Below are 20,472 nucleotides of genomic sequence, written 5' to 3'. Positions count from 1 at the left end.
AAAAAGGACTAAATTATTAAAGACAATGATGATCATGTCTAAAGGTCAAGCACTTAATCCATACCTTCCAAATAATTGTTGGGATATTATAATTTTAGAGAAAAAACTAGGGTAAAAAAATGTGTCCAAGCTGCCAAACAAAAAATTATGTAATGAAATGTACTGGTTCTTAAACCCTAGTGATTTTCCCCAGGACCATTCTCATTAAATTTTGCCTTTTAAAAAGTATTTATTTTCTCATTAAAAGTTTACATTGCAAAACCAACATAGTAAATTTACAACATATCTGTGAGATGAATGGTGAAGGAAGGATCAATATTCTAAAAAAATGACTAATTAAATCATTAGGAAGCTTCTTCATGTTATATTAACAGGCTACTAAGTTCTGATAAAAGAACTGTCACAAAGTAAGGTATGGTTAAATTATATTTAAATATTTTATTGGACTTCGCAATTATGCTCCTATTTAAAGTTTATCCTACGTTTTAAAAGATGTAAAGTTAAAGTCAAAAATCAGTAAAGGCAATACAATCCTATTACCAAAAGGAGGTTTGTATTGGGAAAGTCACTTCACTTGTGGACTGATTCTCTCAACCCGTATGTGGTCACATGTCAAGGTCCCAGAGCCTTAGGACAAAAGTAGAAGGGCTTTTTTTCTTTTCTTCTTCTTTTTGGAAACAGCTTCTTAAAGCAACAGATTTTACTCCAAGAATGGAAGAACTGGGAGAATGGGTAAAGTATTTTAATGGGTAAACAATTTACAACTTGTTAAAATAGTATGGTTCATTTATTTATTTTCTTCAGTACCTCTATTCTATTCAGTACCTCCTGAATTTTTCAACAATATGTTTATTTTATCTCTTTGTGAAAGCGTTTGATAATATTTTTGGCTGAAATACAAATAAAGGAATCGGCCAATGGTCAAATTCCTAAAGATAGCTCAAACAAATTCTTGCACTATTATAAAAAATTCCTTACCACCAAGATAATTTTCCACAAAACATTTACTTTCGCTAGTAAAACATACCACTAGGTCTTTAAAAGGATGAAGCAGCAGTCCCAAAGGAAGTTTGGCTTTATTCAGTAAGGCCTGAGTCTGAGGAATGCTAGTCAGTGTGCATCGGAATAACCTATATCAATGTAAAAATCATTTGTCAGTTATTACTATGACAATTTTTGGGCAAAAATAAAAAGACTTAAAAGGTACACATTTTAACATTGGATCAGATTACAAATGAAGTATTTCAATAGGCCCTCACAAATCTTATCCTTTTTAAATATTTAAATCCTATTCAGAAAGAAAGGGTGGACGGTTATAATCCCATTTTATATAACTAAAACAAATTTTCTTCTCAGCTTGTGCATAAGACAGTCTAGACTACCAAAGAACTTAGTTTTCTTTATATAAATCTAGATGGCACTGGAATTTAAAGGTGATGACCCAAATTTGCACATGCAAAGTTAAGCGTATTACTGGGACTTTCCCTGGTGGTCCAGTGGTAAAGAATCTGCCTTACAATGCAGGGGACACGGGTTCAATCCCTGGTCAGAAAACTAAGATCCAACACGCCTCAGGGCAACTAAGCCTGCGTGCCACAACTACTGAGCTCACGTACGCCTCAACTAGATCCTGCGTGCCACAAATACAGAGCCCATGCGCCCTGGAGCCTGCATGCCACTACAGAAAAGAAAAGCTACTCGCCACAACGAGAAGCCCGTGCACCACAACGAAGAGCCCGCGCACTGAAATGAAGGATCCTGCATGCCTCAAGGAAAATTCTGAGTACTGCAACTAAGACCCAATGCAGCCAAAAATAAATTAAATAAATAAATAAATAATAAATCTTAAAAAAAAAGTTAAGTGTATTACTGAAAAGCTCAGTTTTACTGATGGTTTTAAAAAGACTATTTAAAAATAACAAAATTGGGCTTCCCAATTCTGGTGGCTCAGTAGTTAAGAATCCGCCTGCCAACGCAGGGAATATCCCACATGCCGCGGAGCAACTAAGCCCCTGTGCTACAACTACTGAGCCTGCGCTCTAGAGCCCGCGAGCCACAACTACTGAGCCCATGTGCCACAACTACTGAGCCCGTATGCCACAACTACTGAAGCCCGTGCACCTAAAGCCTGTGCTCTGCAACAAAAGAAGCCACTGCAGTGAGAAGCCCGTGCGCCACAACGAAGAGTAGCCCCCGCTCACCACAACTAGAGAAAGCCCACATGTAGCAACGAAGACCCAACGCAGCCAAAAATAAAAATTAATTAATTAAAAAAAAAATTCAGGGACTTCCCTGGTGGTCCAGTGGTTAAGAATCCGCCTTCCAGGGGCTTCCCTGGTGGTGCAGTGGTTGAGAGTCTGCCTGCCAATGCAGGGGACACGGGTTCGAGCCCTGGTCTGGGAAGATCCCACATGCCGCGGAGCAACTAGGCCCGTGAGCCATAACTACTGAGCCTGCGCGTCTGGAGCTTGTGCTCCGCAACAAGAGAGGCCGCGACAGTGAGAGGCCCGCGCACCGTGATGAAGAGTGGCCCCCGCTCGCCGCAACTAAAGAAAGCCCATGAACAGAAACGAAGACCCAACACAGCCAAAATAAACAAACAAATAAATAAATAAATAAATTTTTTAAAAAAAGAATCCACCTTCCAATGCAGGGGACAATAGTTTGATCCCTGGTTGGGCAACTAAGATCCCACATACTGCAAGGCAACTAAGCCCATGTGCTCTGGAGCCCACACACCATAACTAGAGAGCCCACGCACTCTGGAGCCCGAGCGCTGCAACTACTGAGCCCACACGCTCTGGAGCCTGTGCACAACAACTAGAGAAGAGCCCCCACACCGCAACGAAAGATCCCACATGCCACAACAAAGATCCCACATGCTGCAACTAAGACCCAATGCAGCCAAATAAATAATAAATTTTTAAAATAAATAAAAATAACAAAATTCAGTTTATCAGAAAGTCTTCATATACACTTAAACTCACAATCAATTTTAAGAGAGAAAAGAGTATTATAATTATGTTGGTTATGAAAAACAATTTAAAATGAGAGCAAATAAAGGATTATATAGAATCAAGTCTCTGTCCTTTGGACTTTGAAAATATAATGTAATCACCATAATGATAATGAATATCATAGTCCCATTAGAGCTGATAAGAGTAGCTATCAGATCAGGGGTTACAACTCTATTTCTTTCTTTTTTTGTGGTACGCGGGCCTCCCACTGCTGTGGCCTCTCCCGTTGCGGAGCACAGGCTCCGGACGCGCAGGCTCAGCGGCCATGGCTCAAGGGCCCAACCGCTCCGCGGCATGTGGGATCTTCCCGGACCGGGACACGAACCTGCGTCCCCTGCATCGGCAGGCAGACTCTCAACCACTGTGCCACCGGGGAAGCCCTCTATTTCTTGACTTAGAATATTTCAAATATCAAGTAAGCAACTAACAAAGCGCTGTTTTCTGCATGCAGAACTACTTTCATAAATTAATACATTTGTATAGCTTGTTCGTAACACATGAAGCTCAAAAATAATCTGGAAGAATTTTAGAACAAGTAAAATGTCATATTTAATAAGAAGCACTGTTTGAAGCCTTACTCTGGGTTACAGTTGAGTTTCTGAATATCTTCATGCAAATTTGGAACAGGAGGCTGCAAAGGTGTCAATGGAAGCATGTTTCTTTCTTGAAGTAGATTGATAACCCATAGCCCCTCTGGATGTAGACTTAATCCACTCATGCTTGCAGGTAAATGATTAGCACCTAAAGGAGTCTAAAGATATATAATTTCAAAGTAAGTAGCCTTTATAATGTCTTCAGTTGAAAAGAGAAGAGTATAAGGACTTGGTTACTTAATTTCTCTCTAAATAACAACACTGTAATCTAGATTTCCTGGTCAATTTTTTGGTTCTGGAGATATGTAACAGGACGAAGGCCTTATGAAATATTTATTACCATTCTAACTGGTTAAAAATTTTCATCATACCTTCCTAAAATTTTTTCATGTGAATACAGTTTAAACTGAAGTGGAATACAGGTAAAAAAACAAAAACAAAAAGTATACCTGAGTAAATGCCTGTGGACCACTTGGATAATTCAAGGAAGAGGGTGGCATTCCTGTTGTACTAGGTGGTATTGTGTTCTGATAACCAGGTGGTAAGGAGGGATATGAATATCCAACACTTCGGCTCATTGTAGGATTCTTATTAGTAAGCTGTGGTGTTGCTAGAAACAAGGTAACTTTTAAGTTCTATTTAACACTCCAGAGTACTTTAAATCAACACACACATCCATTAAATTATAGAAATCATAACTCTAAAATCCTTTGGGTAATTTAATACTTTCATTCATCAATTTTGTAAAGTAAAACAAATAAACACTAGTAACAAAGTAAGAGCAATGATTAAAATCTAGCTAAAGTGGACTACAGCTGTAAACACACAAAAATAAGTTTAGTATAATTTATTTACTCTCATATCTCGTATCATGTACTAAACTTTGTATTCAGACTAAAATTTAAGTCAAAACAACTTTAATTAAAACATACTAAATGTTCAACTGGATAAGTAAATTTAAATAGATTTAATTGAAAAAAATACTCTTCGGTCATAACATAATAATAATAAAGCCCATAATCCCAGTCCTAAAGGGGATAAAAACCTAACAAAAAATCTAAACACATGGAGATTAAAAATGCTAACAGTAGGTATCATTGTGTGACATAATTATGAAGTTTTCTTCTTTGTTTCCTACAAGGAACACATACTTAAAAAAACAAAAAAACTTTCATAGCATCTCACCCAAGAAGCCACCGCCTTCAATTTCATCATAACTATTGTGAACCACCATAGATCCATTATTGGTATTTGGTATAATACCTAAGGAGGAAGTTTATTAACAATATTTAAATTAGAACCATTATTATAATTTTTGCAAGATTTGAGCTAACGTTTAAAATTTATGATAACTTTCCAAATGACAAATAGTTTAAACCACAACCCAGGAAATGTTAAATGTTGAAATAAAAATTTCAAACAATGTAAGATTTTAAATATACAAAATATATAAAAGTTTCAAATAACTTTATAAGCTTCCAAAAAGAATGGTACTTTGTGTAGTTTATAAAATTATATACTACCTGAAAGATTTTACTAGTTGTGAGAGCAGCATTAAAAACTTCTAAGGAGCAGTACACACTAAAATAAGTCACCAAAATCAATACTATTTAAGGATGAAATAAATTTATGAGGATAAAAACCTTTTTAAAAAAATATGTAAGTAAGGGCTTCCCTGGTGGCGCAGTGGTTGAGAGTCCGCCTGCCGATGCAGGGGACATGGGTTCATGCCCCGGTCCGGGAAGATCCCACGTGCCGTGGAGCGGCTAGGCCCGTGAGCCATGGCCACTGAGGCTGCACGTCCGGAGACTGTGCACAACGGGAGAGGCCACAACAGTGAGAGGCCCGCGTACCGCAAAAAAAAAAAAAAAAAAAAAAAGTAAGTAAGTCAGCAAGATTAACGCATATATGTGGAACCTAGAAAAACCGGTTTGCAGGGCAGAAATTGAGACACAAAGAACAAATGTATGGACACCAAGGGGGGAAAGTGGCGAGGGAGGGGGTATGAATTGGGAGATTGGGATTGACATGTATACACCGATGTGTATAAAATGGATGACTAATAAGAACCTGCTGTATAAAAAAATAAAATAAAATTCAAAAAAAATAGAATACAAGAAAAAAATTTTAAAAAATAAAAATATGGAACAGAGCAGAATCTAGAGTTAACTTTAAGGTGATATATATTAATTAGAACAATTGCTTTGGTCTAGCAAACAACCACTAAAATGAATAATAAAAATTTATCATTATGTACCTCTGCTATTTATTAGCTCTAATTTGTGTACAGAAGAAACTAAAATCAATGAATAGTATCAACCTCTAGCACCTAAGTATAAAGGTGCTAACTTTTAACAGTTTTAACACCAAATAGATAAGTTTAATGGTTTCATAAAGTTAGTAACTCCTTTCCAATTCTCAAGACCACCAGGTCTTTAGCCATGAGTTGATACAGAAAACCTTAGTAAAACTGTTTTGTAGAAACAAAAACATTGAGCATATTTTTAGTTGATTAAAAGTTTAAATACTTATTGTAGCTTGATATTCAAAATTATCAGGTGGCAACCACTGGGACACGGCTTTATCATTTTGTTACTCATTGTTAACACCATTCTTTTCAAATTATACACAGGTCAGTTTTTTCCCTACTAACAATACTAAAAAGAGGAAATGGTAGAAGAAAATACAAAAATGATAATATTGATTATATTGAGTAGTAGGATATGGGCAGTGGTTTTTTCCCCTCCTCTTCTGTTTTCCTATTTCCAATCTTGTTGCAATGGTTATATTATGGCTAAAATCAAATTTCTTATTTTATAAAATATTTTGTTTAAATTAATAAACTTATATGTTAAAGTTACCTCTGAAGACAATGCTTTAAAATTATAAAACATCAAAATGTTTGTATATTTGACTTTTTATTTAGGCTCATAAATATTTGTTACATTTACAGTAAGAGTGGCAAGCAAAATACTGCTTCATAAAAAAGGGCTAATGTATTAAAAGGATAGTTCTAACATCATGTCCAGAAAAGCAAAATTTCCTCTCTCGCCTCCCTCTCCCAAAAGACATGTAACTTTATAGCCACGATTTTTAAAATCTGCACAGCAACAAAAAAAGTCAACGGTGATCCCAAAAGCTATTCCACAGCCCAGAATGGGGCAGTGGAATACCGAGAAACTTTTTTAAACTCTAAATTCCTGAGGGGCATCCCTAACCAAAAAAACTAGATTTTCTGTTAGAATATGACTTGAATGCACGGAATTCAGATAATATTCATCTTTCCACCCTGAGTCAAAACTTTAGGACGCGACTTGGTTTTTGTCTTGCTTACCTTCTTGGTTGCTAGCTGAATTAAAGGTGGGCTGGGGCACAGCTCTATGTGTTGATTTCTGAGGCGTAAGGGCCCTCACTGGAGGTGGTGCTCCAGTTGGAGGGGGCCCAAGAGGAGTTCCTGGTTGAAAAGTGGTAGGCAGAGGTGGATTCACTAAGGGGGGTGCAGATCCTATGGAAACAGTGGTTTTTCACATGACACTTAAGAACTTAAGAAAAATGCCAAAACGGCCTTTTACCGAATCTAAGTAACTTCCAAATCTATATTTCAACTACAAACCAAAAATTACTAGAAATAAGTTAACCTCCCAGATGAATGATTTTCTAATTTATATGCATACTTTACACATTTCCAAGTCTCTCCTACCATAATTCTTACCTGTCGATTATTAAAGCAGTATAAATATAAAGTCAGCATCAAATCACTTATACAGTAGATACAATGCCCTGTTTATTGATTAATTTTTCATTAACTGGTCAGTTTCAACAGGCCACATCAAATATTCCAGTAGAAATTAACATTAATAAAAGTTTATGAATACCTATCAATATAGTCCATTCACTATCATCAATTAGGTTTAGAGTTAGCTTTCTAAAACTACAAACTATTGTGGTTATCCTAAATTTTCCAAGTTTTATTTCATTTTGCTTCATTTTTATTGGGGGTATAACCTGTTAAAATAGATAATAAATGTGTACACTGTTCAGTGTTTACCTAATAATAATTAAAAGTAGTTTACTTTCAATAATTGCTTAAATACTATATTAAGAACACTCCCTAGGCTTAAAAATCAGGAAATGATCCAAAGTTTACATATAAACCTTATGAAACACTGATATCCAAGAGGTTTAAAAGTACCCATCAAACAAAACTAAGAAATGACATGGTATTTGTCCTTGTATCTACCAGCATCTCACTGCCTCAATTTCACCAATTTTCTATTAGGACCGTGAGTTCTGACTACTGTAAAAACATTGTCAGTTACCCTTGGGGAAATTCTTCTGTGTGACATGGAAAATTCCAAAACCCACAACCACCTGTTCATTCAAATCAATAATACTGCTTCCACCTTCTCATTTGCTAAAGAGGAGGAACAAAGTCTATAAAGTAGATAAAATACTACTGATAATACTACTGATAAAATACATGTGATTTAATTTTTCATTACAAGACTTTTAATCCTCTGAATTTGTAAGTGAAATAGGTAATAAATTTTACATATAATATATTCTACCTGTATTTTGTAAAACCCTGTATTTTGTAAAATCAAAGGAATAAAGATACCTAAATATGAAAAATTTCATTATGTTTCTTCAATACTGTTCAAATTCTCCACGGCCAAACTGAAAAATGATCTCCCAACAAGACTAATCAGTGCCCTGTTGTCAAAGGTGAAGACAAAGATTACTGCCATGTAACTCCCTTATCAAAGAAGCACCCATACGTATCTATGGCAATAGAGACAAGTCAAAGGAACAAAAGGGCAAGGTACATTTGCAACTCAGCATGAATAAGAATGTTTGATACATCTGGCCACAAAGATGTAACAACCTAATGTTTAACAGAATACAAGTGAGCTGATAGAGATTTTTCACAGCTTTAAGAGGAATATTGTTGAATCCAGAATAGGCTACATTTCATAAAATAGACATTATTTTATCAAGTTGAATGACTCTTATTTAGAACACTAATAGTTAGAGTTTCAGAATCTGCCTTCTGAGATCCCTAAAACTAATTACATGCTAAAAAGTGTCCCATTAGAAAAAAAAAGTCAGAGAATTTTAATACGTGAATTAGAAATTTGCATAACTTAGATACAGTTTTTTTTTTTTTAGATTTTTTTGATGTGGACCATTTTTAAAGTCTTTATTGAATCTGTTACAATATTGCTTCTGTTTTATGGGGTTTTTTGGTTTTTTGGCCGCAAGGAATGTGGGATCTTAGCTCCCTGACCAGGGATCGAACTGGCACCCCCTGCTTTGGAAGGCGAAGTCCCAACCACTGGACCACCAAGGAAATTCCTAGATACAGTTCTGAGATCAGACAATCAGGCACCTACTAACAATGATGAAAAAACAGAGGTAAAAACTGGGGAAGTTTTTTAGAGTTCTCATTAAGAAAAGAGAAGGGAGTCATACATCTCTTGTAGGTTCATTTTATTAGTTTATGTATCTTTCTTTCCCCTTCTTTTATATAGAAACCTTCATAAGTTTTGGCACTTCCTTATGTCTCTTTCACCACACCTGTGCTGTAATCAAGGTGCTCTACCTGAGGGCTTCTGTTATAGCCAAAAAAATATTTCAGATTATTGATCACGTGCTTTTTAATGAGAGGCTACACCTAATTTTAAATAGTACCTTTTCCCAACCTATTTTCTTGTGGCTTTGGGAAAATTATTCAAGCCTCACATTCCTTATCTGTAAAACGTACTACTGTAAAGATTAAATAAGATAAAACACATTAAAGTTTGGTAAAGTGTTGGAAAATAACAAACATTCAGTAAATGATACCTATATAAATGTTACCTAAAAATGTTACCTAAAATGTTACCTAAAATTCTATATAATAAATGTTACCTTAAAAAAGAAGTGAATGTTCATTAACTTCAAGCGATTGATGCTCACTCATGGTGTCAAATGAATAAGAATAAGAGTAATTAGAAGGATTTTAGGTCTAACAATTATGGATCAGAAGATCTCTCCAAAGAAACTAAGTTTCTAGAAGCAGGCTTAATCTTTACAAGTCCAAAATGCATTCACCAGGGCTAGTGGCTAGTCAAGAGGCTAAGAAAAATAGTTTCAGCAGTTAACAAACTACAAAACTGATGAAGTGCATGTAGTATCTAGATGCAGAAATACATATGAATATAAAAAGGTAATGACTGATATTACTATTACACTTGGAAACTTTTACTAGTTCATTTCCTTGAGGATGTCTGCTGAGCATAATCAACCTGCAGATCCTAATACAGAATCTGAAATGCTTTTCAAAGTAACACTATTAATGTTGATAAGTGTTTAAGACAAATTTTAATATAAAAAAGGGAATAGTGAAACGCTTAAATGAACCTACTTTTGAACTGTATATGACCAAGCACTGAGGTTAAAAAATAAAATGATCAAAGTCAGTCCAAGAGTATATAGCTTTCTTCCCAAATTGATGTACAGATTCAGCACAATCCCTATCAAAATCACAGCTGTCTTTTTATTGCAAAAATTGACCAGCTAATCCTAAAATTCTTATGGAAATGCAAGGGACCTAGGACAGCCAAAACAATCTTGAAAAAAACCCTAAAAAGGTGGAGGAGTCAATCTTTACAATTCAAACCTTACTATAAAGCTACGCTAATCAAGATGTTTGGTACTAGTATAAAAATACACATATAGATCAATGGAACAGAATTCAGAGTACAGAAATAAACCCTACATTTATGATCAACTGATTTTCAACAAGGGTGTCAAGATCATTCAATGGGAGGAAGAACAGTCTTTCCATCAAATAGTCCTGGGACAACTGTATATCCACATGCACAAGAATGAAGCTGAATCCCTACCTACTAACACCACACAAAAATTAACTCAAAATTGATCAAACACCTGAATGTAGGAACTAAAGTTATAAAACTCCTAAAAAAAAAAACAGAGATAAATCTCTGTGCACTGCTTTCTGATCACAGATGTGCTCAATAATACTCCTCACTCCAAAAGTACTGTCTGTTTTCACCTGCCCCTCCGGATTCTCTGGTTTCTGGAGCCAAAAATTGTCCATGCCATAACAAATAGACAAGACAAGCCTTAGATCAAGTCCAAAGAGAGACCACAGGGATTAAGCTTCCCTAGAATACAAGATGGAAACCCATTAATAAAAGTAATGGCCAGTACTTAAGTGGTTCTGCATGCATACCTGAAACCCTGAAATATCATGGGTGACTCAAAGAAATTCAGAGGATACCTTCAAAGGAAAGAAGCAAAGCAGGAACAATCATGATTTTAAGTTGACCCAAAGGCTACAGAAGTAATCTATTTAAAGATTAACAATGATCAAAAAAATCAATAGCCTTCCATATGATTTTAAGGTTGAAATAGTCATTTAAAAACATTTAAACAAGCAAAATTTTCCCATCTCTACATTTTAAGCAGTCCTGTAAGAACTCTACCTGATTTTATGAAGTTGTTTTGAAGTGAAGCATCTCCAGAAGAAACATATTGAGGACTTGTCAAATTTGCATTCCCAGACATGGTCGGTTGGGATGACGCACGAGGACAATGGTTTGTCTGTGACGAATAGTTATATTGCCAATTCAAGGGTGGTGGTATGTTGGCTCCAGGAAGAAAGCTACCAGAAGGCATTGGTGTAGCAGCTGGGTTCTGTGAAGTAGGTAGTGGCATTTGGGGAACAGGACCACTACGGAGTGAAGGTGTCACTGGATTAGAAGCCACAGATGGTCTATAAACAGTCTGTCCAGGTCCCTGATAATTACTTAGTGGAGAAACAGTCTGGGAACCACCAGAGTTAGACTGTCCAGAGACTGGATTCAAAGTCTTTGCTGGTATTAGATGAGGGTAGGATCCTGGAAGCTGAGAATTATATCCTTGGCTCACTGACACTTGTGAAGACATCAGTGCATTTTGGACAGGACCTTCCAATAAGAGGAGGAAAAATTAGTTTTACAAACAAATAAAGCAATACTTTAAAAAATACAGTAAAACATATGGTGCTCTTACAACCCAACAACGAAAAGACAAATAACCTAATTAAAAATGACCAAAGAACAGATGAATGGATAAAGAAGATATGGCACATATATACAATGGAATATTACTTAGCCATAAAAAGAAACGAAATTGAGTTATTTGTAGTGAGGTGGATGGACCTACAATCTGTCATACAGAGTGAAGTAAGCCAGAAAGAGAAAAACAAATACTGTATGCTAACACATATATATGGAATATAAAAAAAAAAAGAAAAAAATTGTTCTGATGAACCTAGGGGCAGGAGAGGAATAAAGACGCAGATGTAGAGAATGGACTTGAGGACAAGGGAAGGGGGAAGGGTAAGCTGGGACAAAGTGAGAGAGTGGCGTGGACATATATACACTACCAAATGTAAAATCAATAGCTAGTGGGAAGCAGCCACATAACACAGGGAGATCAGCTCGGTGCTTTGTGACCACCTAGAGGGGTGGGATAGGAAGGATGGGAGGGAGACGGAAGAGAGAGGAGATATGGGGATATATGTGTATGTATGGCTAATTCACTTTGTTATAAAGCAGAAACTAACACACCATTGCGTAGCAATTATATGCCAATAAAAATGTTTAAAAAAATGAGCAAAGGCTTTAAATAGCATTCAAATATATTTCCAAAGAGGTAAACAAATGGCCAGTAAGCACATGCAAAAATGTTCAACATTATTAGTCATTAGAGAACTGCAAATCAAAACCACAATGAGGGTGGCGCAGTGGTTAAGAATCCGCCTGCCAATGCAGGGGACATGGGTTCGATCCCTGGTCCAGGAAGATCCAACATGCCACAGAGCAACTAAGCCTGTGCACCACAACTACTGAGCCTGTGCTCTAGACCCCACGAGCCACAACTACTGAAGCCCACATGCTGCAACTACTGAAGCTGGCACACCTAGAGCCCGTGCTCCACAACAAGAGAAGCCATTGCAACGAGAAGCCTGCACACCACAACGAAGAGTAGCTCCCACTCACCACAACTAGAGAAAGCCCACGCGCAGCAACAAAGTCCCAACGCAGCCAAGAAAAAAAAAAAAAACAGTGAGATATCACTCACACCAACTAGGACGGTTATAAAGAAAAAGCTGGAAAGTGACAACTGTTGACAAGGATGTGGAGAAACTGGAAAGCTCATACATTGCTAGTGGAAATGTAAAACGGTACAACTACATTGGAAAATAGTTTGGCAGTTCTTCAAATGTTAAACATAGTTATGTAATCCAGCAATTCCACTCCCAGTCTGCATAAAACCTTGTACACAAATGTTCATAACATCATTATTTGTAATATCCGAAAAGGAGAAACAACCCAAATGTCCATCAACTAATGAACAGATAAACAAAAGAGGCATAACCATACAATGGTATATTATTTGGTCATAAAAAGGAACGAAGTACTGATGACATGCTATAATACAGATGAACCTTGAAAACTTTATTTTTTTTAAAGACTATTGAGATTATTAGTGTTTTTTTAACATTTTATGTTTGTTTATTTATTTATTGCATCAGGTCTTAGTTGTGGCTCGTGGGATCCTTCATTGTGGCACATGGGCTCCTCATTGCAGTGCACGGGCTTCTCTCTAGTTGTGGCACACGGGCTCCAGAGCGTGTGGGCTCTGTAGTTGCAGCACACAGGCTCTCTAGCTGTGGGTGTGGGCTCAGTAGTTGTGGCTCGCAGGCTTAGCTGCCTCGCGGCACGTGGGATCTTAGTTTTCCAACCAGGGATCTAACCGGCGTCCCCTGCATTGCAAGACGGATTCTTAACCACTGGACCACCAGGGAAGTCCCAACTTTATACGAACTGAAAGGCATTAGTCACAAAAGATCATACACTGTATAAATCATTTATATAAAATGTTCAGAACAGGAAAACCCACAAACACAGAGGTAGATTTGTGGTTACAACAGCTGGAAGGAGGGAATGGGTAGTAACTGCTAATGGGTATGGGGTTTCTTTTTTGGGGGTGATAAAGATATTTTAAAACTGATTGTAGTGATGGTTGCAATTTTCAGTGAATACACTAAAAATCATTGACCTGTACATTTTAAAGCTGTTATTAAAAAATTAATCTCTAGGGCTTCCCTGGTGGCGCAGTGGTTAGGAATCTGCCTGCCAATGCAGGGGACACGGGTTCGAGCCTTCGTCTTGGAAGATCCCACATGCCGCGGAGCAACTAAGCCCGTGAGCCACAATTACTGAGCCTGCGCGTCTGGAGCCTGTGCTCCACAACGGGAGAGGCTGTGACAGTGAGAGGCCCGTGCACCGCGATGAAGAGTGGTCCCCGCTTGCCGCAACTGGAGAAAGCCCTCACACAGAAACGAAGACCCAACACAGCCAAAAATTAATTAATTAATTAAAAAATATTAATCTCTAGAATCACCACTTCTAAGGAATATGCTGTCATTTTTGCCCATAAAACTAAACAATGAAAAGAAATAAGATGAATATTTTTCAAAAGATGGCACGCATACAAACCTAATTTCTTTGGACTTTTTACATTCAAAAGGTATAAAAAGAAAATACGTATCTTCCAATCATACCCCCTCAATCCATGCAAGCAATGTACAAATATCATCAGCCTAATTTGAATCGTTTCATAAATTACACAATACTTATACAAACATACATAAGCATATGCACATATAGAGAGAGGTAGGATTAGGAGGCCTACAAAAGCATACACACATAAGTAATATGTAGCTGGGGAGAGAGAGTCTATACGCATTGCTCTGCAAAAAAAAAAAAAACAGGTATCCTTCCAGGACAAAAGAAATAGATCCATATGTGTTAGTTGCAGCAATGTTTATAATAATGGAAAATTGGAAACAAATTAAATATCCATCAGCAGGAGACTGAATAAATAAATTGTAGATTAGTCACACAATGGGCTAATTATCAATAAAATGAATAAACCAGATGTACATCTACCAACTGAAATAAATTACAAAAAGAATACTAAGAGAGGGCTTCCCTGGTGGCGCAGTTGTTGAGAGTCCACCTGCCGATGCAGGGGACACGGGTTCATGCCCCGGTCCAGGAAGATCCCACATGCCGCAGAGCGGCTAGGCCCGTGAGCCATGGCCGCTGAGCCTGTGCGTCCAGAGCCTGTGCTCCGCAATGGGAGAGGCCGCAACAGTGAGAGGCCTGCGTATGGCAAAAAAAAAAAAAAAAGAATACTAAGAGAAAAAAGGGAAGTTATAGAGAGGTAAGTATGATATCTTTCTTATAAACCTTTTTATTATGAAAATTTTCAGACATACACAAAAATATAAGACTACTTTATGCAGTCTCCCACACAAAAAAAGTAAAATGTCAATAGGAATTACATTTGATTTATATATTCATTTTGGATTGTTTGACATTTTATGATAGAAAATCTTTCAGGAATTCCCTGGCGGTCCAGTGGTTAGGACTCTGCACTTTCACTGCCGAGGGCCAGGGTTCAATCCCTGGTCAGGGAACTAAGATCCCACAAGCCATGCAGCACAGCCGGAAAGAAACAAAAACAAAAACAACTTCCTTTCTACCATAAACATGGTATATATCTCTCCATTTATTCAAAACTTGTTTTATATCTTCCAATTATATTTCATGCTTTTTTCGTAAAGATGTCTTATACCTTATTTAAATTAAATTTAGGGGCTTCCCTGGTGGCGCAGTGGTTAAGAATCCGCCTGCCAATGCAGGAGACACGGGTTCCCTGGTGTCCCTGGTCCAGGAAGATCCCACATGCCACAGAGCAACTAAACCCATGTGCCACAACTACTGAGCCTGCACTCTAGAGCCCGCGAGCCCGTGTGCCTAGAGCCCGTGCTCTGCAACAAGAGAAACCACCACAATGAGAAGCCAGCGCACTGCAACAAAGAGTAGCCCCCACTTGCCACAACTAGAGAAAGCCTGTGCACAGCAACGAAGACCCAGCACAGCCAAAAATAAATAAAGTAAAATAATTTTTTTAAACTTAAAAATTAATTAATTAAATTTGGTTAACTTGTTGTTAGGGATTTTGTAGTTTGTAAATACTATGAATAGAACATTTATTTTCACTTCTAAGTAGTTAAAAGGGTATCTATTATTCAAAGCACCATAAATGTCCAATTATAAGGTGACATTTTCCTCAAAAATTATTTCTCAAAAAAGAAGTCACCTTACATATGAGTCTCTACAAATGTTCTCATTGTACAAGGATGCTTTGTCATAGTACATTAACACTGTTTCAAACAGTGGATACAATTAATTAATGAGTTATGAAATCAATGAGTTACAAACTATCTTTTTAGTAATGCCATCTGTGGGACCATCATTCTGGCCAAGCTCTCCATCGTTCCCGTGCAGCGAGGCTACTGGGGGAACAAGATTGGCAAGCCCCATACTAGCCCTTGCAAGGTGACTGGCCGCTGTGGCTCTGCGCTGGTGCACTTCATCCCTGCCCCCAGGTGCAATGGCATCCTCTCAGCCCTGTGCCCAAGAAGCTACTGATGATGGCTGGAACTGATGACTGCTACACCTCTGCCAGGGGCTGCACCGTCACCCTGGGCAACTTCACCAAGGCCACTTTTTTATTTTTTTTTTTCTTTTTGCGGTACGTGGGCCTCTCACTGTTGTGGCCTCTCCCGTTGCGGAGCACAGGCTCCGGACGCGCAGGCTCAGCGGCCATGGCTCACGGGCCCAGCCGCTCCGCAGCATGTGGGATCTTCCCAGACCAGGGCACGTACCCGTGTCCCCTGCATCGGCAGGCGGACTCTCAACCACTGCGCCACCAGGGAAGCCCACCAAGGCCACTTTTGATGGCATTTCCAAGACCTACAGTTATCTCACTTCTGATCTCTGGAAAGAGACGGTGTTCACCAAGTCTCCGTATCAGGAATTCACTGACCATCTTGTAAAGACCCACACCAGAGTTTCCATGCAGAGGACACAGGCTCAAGCTGTAGCCACCACATAGTTTTCTATGAGAAAAATAAAGTGAATGAAGCTAGTTAAAAAAAAAAAAAAGATAGTTAAGAATGGAAAATATCGGACTTCCCTGGTGGTGCAGTGGTTAAGAATCCACCTGCCAATGCAGGGGACACAGGTTTGAGCCCTGGTCCAGGAAGATCCCACATGCCACAAAGCAACTAAGCCCATGCACCACAACTACTGAACCTGTGCTCTAGAGCCCATGAGCCACAAATACTGAGCCCACAGGCCACAACTACTGAAGCCCAAGCGCCCAGAGCCCATGCTCCGTAACAAGAGAAGCCACTGCATTGAGAAGCAGGCACACCGCAATGAAAAGTAGCCCCTGCTAACCGCAACTAGAGAAACCCTGCACGCAGCAATGAAGACCCAATGCAGCCAAAAAATAAAATTAATTAATTTTAAAAAAAGAATGGAAAATATCAATGGGTTACAAACTATCTTTTTAGTAATGAAAAAGAACATAGTTAAGAATGAAAAATATCGCAGGACATTATATGTAATAAGGCAAGTACTGTGAGGTTTCATTACAAATACATACATATATGAATATATATACTGGGTCACTAAAATATTTCTTATTGTAGATTATAGTCAAAGTCTGAAAGCCCGTGACCAACTGATACGTTTGCATCCTCCTTTATCCCTCTATGATTTATTTCCTACACATCCTATTACCTTTTAAAACATGGATCATATCAACTTCCTACTCAAAACTTTCAAAGTCTTTATCTTAGCTTATAACATCCTCTATGTCCCTGGCCTCCTTTCTGGTCTCATTTCCAACTTTCTTTTTTTTAAATATTGAACATTCATTTTATTTTAATGAAACAGTGCCAGGATAATACATATGTTCTTTCTGATCTGGAAGTAAGTAGCCTGTAGTTTTCTGATTCTATTTGTTTTTCACTTGTTCTTTAAGCAAATTTTAATATAAAGTTCAATTTTTCTTTAAGATTAGGTTTAACATAGACTATGTCAACTCAGACAATAAGCCAATGTCTTGAACCACAGATTCATTAGTTCTATCTTTGTTGTATTAATTATGCATGGTTCTTCTCTTATTAGGCTGTTTCCATCCTAATTTGACTTTGCTATTAGTGAATAATATCTGTTGCCAAGGGGTCTTTTTATCTGATATCTCTAATTTTGGAAAGATGTCTATGCAGGCTGTATTTAAGCCGACTTGGAGCAGATTTGCAGTTCCAAATAAACACATACCTTTACAATTCTACCTTATAACAGTTTATCATATAATCCGAAATGGCTTAATGAATAATTTCCACTAGAGACTGAAAGCCCTGTCTGTATAATGGAACACCAATTCTTTGAGTTTAGTAACTGATTATGGTAAGGTCACTGTGTGAACAGAGTAATCAATTACTCTGTTTTAATGGCCAAAGGCCATTACTAGCAAGCTATTCAAAGAACTTCCTACTCTTCCTCTCTGCTCAGCTCCAGCCACATCCACCTTCTTAACGCTCCTTCAACAAGCTTAAAAATGCTTCTACTGTAGGGTTCTTCACTTTTTACTCTGCCAAGAACACTCTACTACTAGCTTTGTACATCCAGATCTGGATTATGTAAACTGTACGTGATTTGATGTATACTCCTTTGTCGCAAAAAGGTATATAACTGTACTTTGACCTCTAACAGGTGGAATATTCCTCAGAGCTCTCTAAACGACTGTCTTCCAGGTTATAATCCTCAGGTTAGGTGGAATAAAATTTTCATTTCTTTCTTAGATCTTAGACTATTAATTAATTTTATTGTCAACACTATATTTAGGCTAATCATTCATTTTATTACAAATGGTTAGGAACACTCCATTCATTGACTAATTGAAAAGACAGATTTTACTAAATATCTACTGAGGACACAAGGTGAGTAAGGTCTACTCCATCCCTGCCCTCAAGTAGCTATAGTCCAAACAGGAAGACATATAACCAGGCAGGGACAAAACAGAGTGAAATCTTAAGAGATAACAGGAGTTAGCCCCAGGAAAAGGACTGTCAAGGGTGTTCCCAGAAAAAGGAACAACATGTGCAATCACCTGTGGCCATGAAAGGGCAGTCTGAAAAATCAGTATGGCACCGCAGAGTCAAGTGACTGAAGTGAGACAGGAGGTTAGGACATAAAAGAACCTCTTGGGGATTGGAGGAGAGATCAGAGATTGGAAGAGACTGGAGTCTATAGCAGTAATCCAGGTAAGAAATAATTGACTAAACAGCAGCAGTGGGAATACAGAGGTGTTTGAATCAATGAAAACATTTGTAAAAAGTTAACTTATAAGCATATTTTGGGTCATCTGGATAAAAACCAACATCTCACACCTTGTATTGCCACAAGATTTCATGGCCCACTCTCGTATTTTTATTTATTGTTTTATCACAGGCCAATATGCCAGAGGCCTTCAAGCCAAGTGCAGCCAAGTGAAAGCCAAGTATCAACAAAATGCACAAAATAAGCAAAAGTCTTACAGTATATCAACGAAGAAAATGAAAAGAATATGCAAATAGTAGAAAGACAAATACAAAAGAAACTGCTTTGTAGTAGTCATTATCATAGATCCATTTTGAGTGACTTATAATGTGAAATTTTTATTTTTATATGTATCAACTTGCAATAGTTCATTAGAAATGTAGTAGTAAATACGTAATGAAGTTTTCACTAAATGGATTTTAATTATATCATTTTGAAGTCATTAATAAATTATGTAGCCCATCAAAATAATAGATCAGAGACATTAAAGGGGTCCAGAATATACCACCATGGCATAAAAATTATTTTGAGTACAGGGCATGAGTTTTGGGAATCATTTACCTGCCCAAAAGCAGAGCTTCCCAAAAGAACTCAAAAGGATTAAGTTGTCATATATCTCCTCCCAAGGAGCAACCAAAGAAGACTGCCTCATTACCTGAGATGATAATTCTCCACACCACACCTAAACATACCCTGTCACAAAATGATCAAGTCTCCCATCTATGCTACTAAGGACCAATTTATCTTTCCTAAAAATTGTTTTCCCATAAGTACCCTTCTCTCTCTCCCCTTCCCCTATTAAGATGGTATATAGTATATATAACTAAGATTCCAAAAGCCACGCAGTGTGGCCAAAAAAAAAAAAAACTGATAGAGGAAGTTGAACCAATGAAATTTGATGTGGAATTGAATATGGAGACTGAATATACGAATTGATGTGGAATTGCAGTGGGGAAGGAACCAAGGATGATTCCCAGGATTCTGACCTGTGCAAGTCAGCAGATGGCAGTGCCATTCACTGGGACAGAAGGAGGAGAAAAGAACTGGGGAAGGCAGGGAATAGCAAAGGGAAGAGGGAATGTAGAATTATTTTCAACATACTTTAGGTGTCACCAAGAGATTCAAGTGGAAATGTCCAATAGAAAGACACCTATCTATATGGGTTTCAGCTTATTATATAACTTTGGAACTCACTGGCATATGTACAATATTTGCTACCATGAGAATTAATAATATCATGCAGGGAGTATGTGCAGAGTAAGAAAAGAGCCAGCCACAGAAACTATGTGAAATAATAAATGTTTACTGTGTTTATTGTTTTTTGTTTTTTTTAAGAAAAAAAGAAAAAGAAGGGAACCAGGTCAGAAAGCTCTGAGGAACACCAACATTTTAGGAAAAAGAGAGCAATTAAAAGAACAATTAAAAGAAAAATATTTTACATACTTAATAACCAAGAAGTCATTTGTGGCCTTATTAAGGGCAGTTTTGGTGGATGTATAGAAGTAGAAGCCAAATTAGAAACAGTAGAAAAGAAACAAATGAGAGATTAAAATAGATGCAGGT

The 20,472-nt window shown here is 37.6% G+C and overlaps 1 protein-coding gene across 4 annotated transcripts in view; it reads right to left on the bottom strand.

The window, feature by feature from the left end:
• Nucleotides 1-20,472, bottom strand: part of SEC24A (SEC24 homolog A, COPII coat complex component) — a 64,160-nt gene that overhangs the window by 37,442 nt on the left and 6,246 nt on the right. For 2 of the 4 annotated variants that reach the window (XM_030869588.2, XM_030869592.2), the window contains exons 2-7: nucleotides 11,101-11,583; nucleotides 6,945-7,115; nucleotides 4,796-4,873; nucleotides 4,060-4,220; nucleotides 3,596-3,768; nucleotides 1,028-1,130 (exon numbers count right to left, since the gene is read on the bottom strand). In XM_030869588.2, the coding sequence (XP_030725448.1) occupies nucleotides 1,028-1,130; nucleotides 3,596-3,768; nucleotides 4,060-4,220; nucleotides 4,796-4,873; nucleotides 6,945-7,115; nucleotides 11,101-11,583 (1,169 nt within the window). Of the gene's footprint in view, nucleotides 1-1,027; nucleotides 1,131-3,595; nucleotides 3,769-4,059; nucleotides 4,221-4,795; nucleotides 4,874-6,944; nucleotides 7,116-11,100; nucleotides 11,584-12,660; nucleotides 13,401-20,472 lie in introns of those variants that run through there. The other 2 variants (XM_060296230.1, XM_060296231.2) reach the window with 2 other exon arrangements.

This window comes from Globicephala melas, chromosome 3 (genome assembly GCF_963455315.2).
Source record: "Globicephala melas chromosome 3, mGloMel1.2, whole genome shotgun sequence".
Lineage (NCBI taxonomy): Eukaryota > Metazoa > Chordata > Mammalia > Artiodactyla > Delphinidae > Globicephala > Globicephala melas.
This window is presented reverse-complemented; position numbering and strand designations above follow the sequence as displayed.